Source organism: Myotis brandtii, unplaced genomic scaffold (genome assembly GCF_000412655.1).
Source record: "Myotis brandtii unplaced genomic scaffold, ASM41265v1 scaffold187, whole genome shotgun sequence".
NCBI classification, from domain to species: domain Eukaryota; kingdom Metazoa; phylum Chordata; class Mammalia; order Chiroptera; family Vespertilionidae; genus Myotis; species Myotis brandtii.
The window spans coordinates 2,075,593-2,078,297 of record NW_005356944.1 but is presented as its reverse complement, the minus strand read 5'-3'; the positions used below and the strand labels follow the sequence as shown (position 1 = coordinate 2,078,297).

Below are 2,705 nucleotides of genomic sequence, written 5' to 3'. Positions count from 1 at the left end.
GCTGCGGTAAATCCGGGCTTGCGGCGGTTGGCGAGGCTGTGGCCCGGTGGTCCCTGCTGTGCGCCACGAGCCCCGAGAGCCATGCAGATGTCCTACGCCATCCGGTGCGCCTTCTACCAGCTGTTGCTGGCCGCGCTAATGCTGGTGGCGATGCTGCAGCTACTCTACCTGTCGCTGCTGTCCGGGCTCCACGGACAGGAGGAGCAAGAGCAGTATTTGGAGTTCTTCCCCCCGTCCCCGCGGTCTGTGGACCAGGTCAAGGCGCAGCTCCGCGCCGCGCTGGCCTCCGGAGGCGTCCTGGACACCAGCGGCGACTACCGCGTCTACAGGGGCCTACTGAAGACCACCATGGACCCCGATGATGTGGTCCTGGCCACGCACGCCAGCGTGGACAACCTGCCGCATCTGTCGGGCCTGTTGGAGCGCTGGGAGGGCCCGCTATCCGTGTCGGTGTTCGCCGCCACCAAGGAGGAGGCGCAGCTGGCCACGGTGCTGACCTACGCGCTGAGCAGCCACTGCCCCGATATTCGCGCCAGAGTTGCCATGCACCTGGTGTGCCCCTCGCGCTATGAGGCCGCTGTGCCCGACCCCCGGGAGCCGGGGGAGTTTGCCCTGCTGCGGTCCTGCCAGCAGGTCTTCGACAAGCTAGCCAGAGTGGCCCAGCCCGGGGTCAATTACGCACTAGGTACCAACGTCTCCTACCCCAATAACCTGCTGAGGAATCTGGCTCGTGAGGGGGCCAACTATGCCCTGGTGATCGATGTGGACATGGTGCCCAGCGAGGGACTGTGGAGAGGCCTGCGGGAGATGCTGGGTCAGAGCAAGCAGTGGGCAGGGACAGCGCTCGTGGTGCCTGCCTTTGAGATCCGCCGAGCCCGCCGCATACCCACAAATAAGAACGAGCTGCTGAAGCTCTACCAGGTGGACGAGGTGCAGCCGTTCTATTATGGGCTGTGCACGCCCTGCCAGGCGCCCACCAACTACTCCCGCTGGGTCAACCTTCCTGAAGAGACCTTGCTGAGGCCTGCCTACGTGGTGCCTTGGCAGGACCCCTGGGAGCCATTCTACGTGGCTGGAGGCAAGGTTCCCGCCTTCGACGAACGCTTTCGGCAGTACGGCTTCAATCGCATCAGCCAGGTGCCTATAAGGGAGAGGGCAGGGGAAATGGGGCAGGAGGCGTGCTGGGGTCTGGGAGCCATGAGTGGCCCAGGATGGGAAGTGGGCATTGAGGCAGGAGAAATGATAGGTCAGTGGTGGTTGTGGGAGATCCAGGGTGCCCCGGAGGAGTGGGGGTGCTGGAGTCGGCTTTAGGATGTCAGTCTTGGCCCTAGAATAATCATCAGGCTTTGCTGACCTCTCTCTCCCCCTACAGGCCTGTGAGCTGCACGTGGCAGGATTTGATTTCGAGGTGCTGAACGAAGGTTTCCTGATTCATAAGGGCTTCAAAGACACCTTGGATTTCCACCCCCAAAAGGAAGCTGAAAATCAGCACAATAAGATTCTCTACCGCCAGTTCAAACAGGAGTTGAAGGCCAAGTACCCCGACTCCACCCGTCACTGCTGAGTCCTTCCCTGCCCTAGTTTGAGAAGTCTCAGCCTCCTCTCTCCTGAGGCTGCCCCTCACGCCTGGTAGGGGTAAGAAATGTCACTCCACTCGACAATGGGAGCTGTGGTGTTGGAACACTGGACTTTGAATATGGGGTGCTGGGATCAAGTCCTAGCTTTACCACTAACTAGCTGTGTGGCCTTGAGCAAATCCTATTCCCTCTCTGAGCCTCAGCTATGCCGTCTGTAAAAAGGGAGGTGAGAATATCTACCTCACAGAACTGTTGGGAGGCTCAGATGAGATGCTATATGTGAAAACACCCTGTAAGCTTCGTAAAAATGTGAAGTGTTATTAATATTATTACAGTATTATTGTCTTTGTTATTGTTATTATTAACGATCTTGGGTGGGTAGGCAGTAGGAGAGTGAAAAGTATGAATGGTGCAGAGGGAGAGGTCTGAGTTCTTAACAAAATGGGCTTTTTGTAAAGAAATCAGATAAAGACTTTGAATTTAGTTCGCAGCTTTGGGGCTGAAGCCTAAACTTGCTGGTTCTCCCAGGCCTCGGGAGTTCTGGAGAAGGGAAGGGTCTGCGATTCCTGTACCCTAGAATAGACTGAGCTGGGTTGTTTGCCTACCAATGACAATGTAAATAAATGCGTGTTCACAACTACAGTTGGCTCCGTTTCTCTCCTGAACCGGGCAGGCGGAGGGGGCGCGGGTTCTCCTCTTTCACGCCGCGGGGGGTTGGAGGAGGGTGACCGCGCACCCAGGGGCACCACCTGTAAAGCAAGGAAGCCGCCAGGGTTTCTTCCACACGCAGACGGCCAGGGTGAATGTCGGCTGGTTGCTATGGAAACCAGAGCGCGGTATCCCAGCATGCCTCGCCCCAGCTGTCCAATTGGGAGCTTCCCAACGGGCACCTCTTGATGACGAATACGGAAGCGCGGACAGGCCCCGCCTCCCAGTAAAGAGAGACCAGCGCTGCGGTTCCGGGAACCGGGTGGCGGCGGCCAGCACCCGCAGCAGCGGGCACCGGGCACCTGTCGGAGAGTCTCGGACTTGAGGCCGGAGGCTCCACTCCCTGCGGTGCGTAACGCCACCCGTGGCGCCCGGTTCGGTCTCTCCAGCGAGTCGGTCGGAGCCCGCCCCATCTCCAGG

At 59.0% G+C, this 2,705-nt stretch overlaps 2 protein-coding genes across 3 annotated transcripts in view; both read left to right on the top strand.

Annotated features, from left to right (window-relative positions):
* Positions 1-6: 6 nt before the first annotated feature.
* On the top strand, positions 7-2,219 carry B4GAT1 (beta-1,4-glucuronyltransferase 1). Its single transcript, XM_005864277.2, has 2 exons — positions 7-1,137; positions 1,373-2,219. Exons 1-2 carry the CDS (start codon positions 82-84, stop codon positions 1,562-1,564), a joined length of 1,248 nt encoding a protein of 415 aa, XP_005864339.1. The 5' UTR covers positions 7-81; the 3' UTR covers positions 1,565-2,219.
* A 278-nt stretch (positions 2,220-2,497) lies between these two features.
* Positions 2,498-2,705, top strand: part of BRMS1 (breast cancer metastasis suppressor 1) — a 6,523-nt gene continuing 6,315 nt past the window's right edge. For both annotated transcript variants that reach the window (XM_005864275.2, XM_014538065.1), the window contains exon 1: positions 2,498-2,633. The gene's annotated coding sequence lies outside the window, so the exon portion shown is untranslated. The remainder of the gene's footprint in view (positions 2,634-2,705) is intronic.

Excerpts from the sequence above, each read along its gene's own strand:
- B4GAT1 (XM_005864277.2), top strand. The coding sequence starts at position 82 with ATGCAGATGTCCTACGCCATCCGGTGCGCCTTCTACCAGCTGTTGCTG. Across the intron at positions 1,138-1,372 it reads GCTTCAATCGCATCAGCCAG|GCCTGTGAGCTGCACGTGGC; the intron begins GTGCCTATAAGG and ends CTCCCCCTACAG.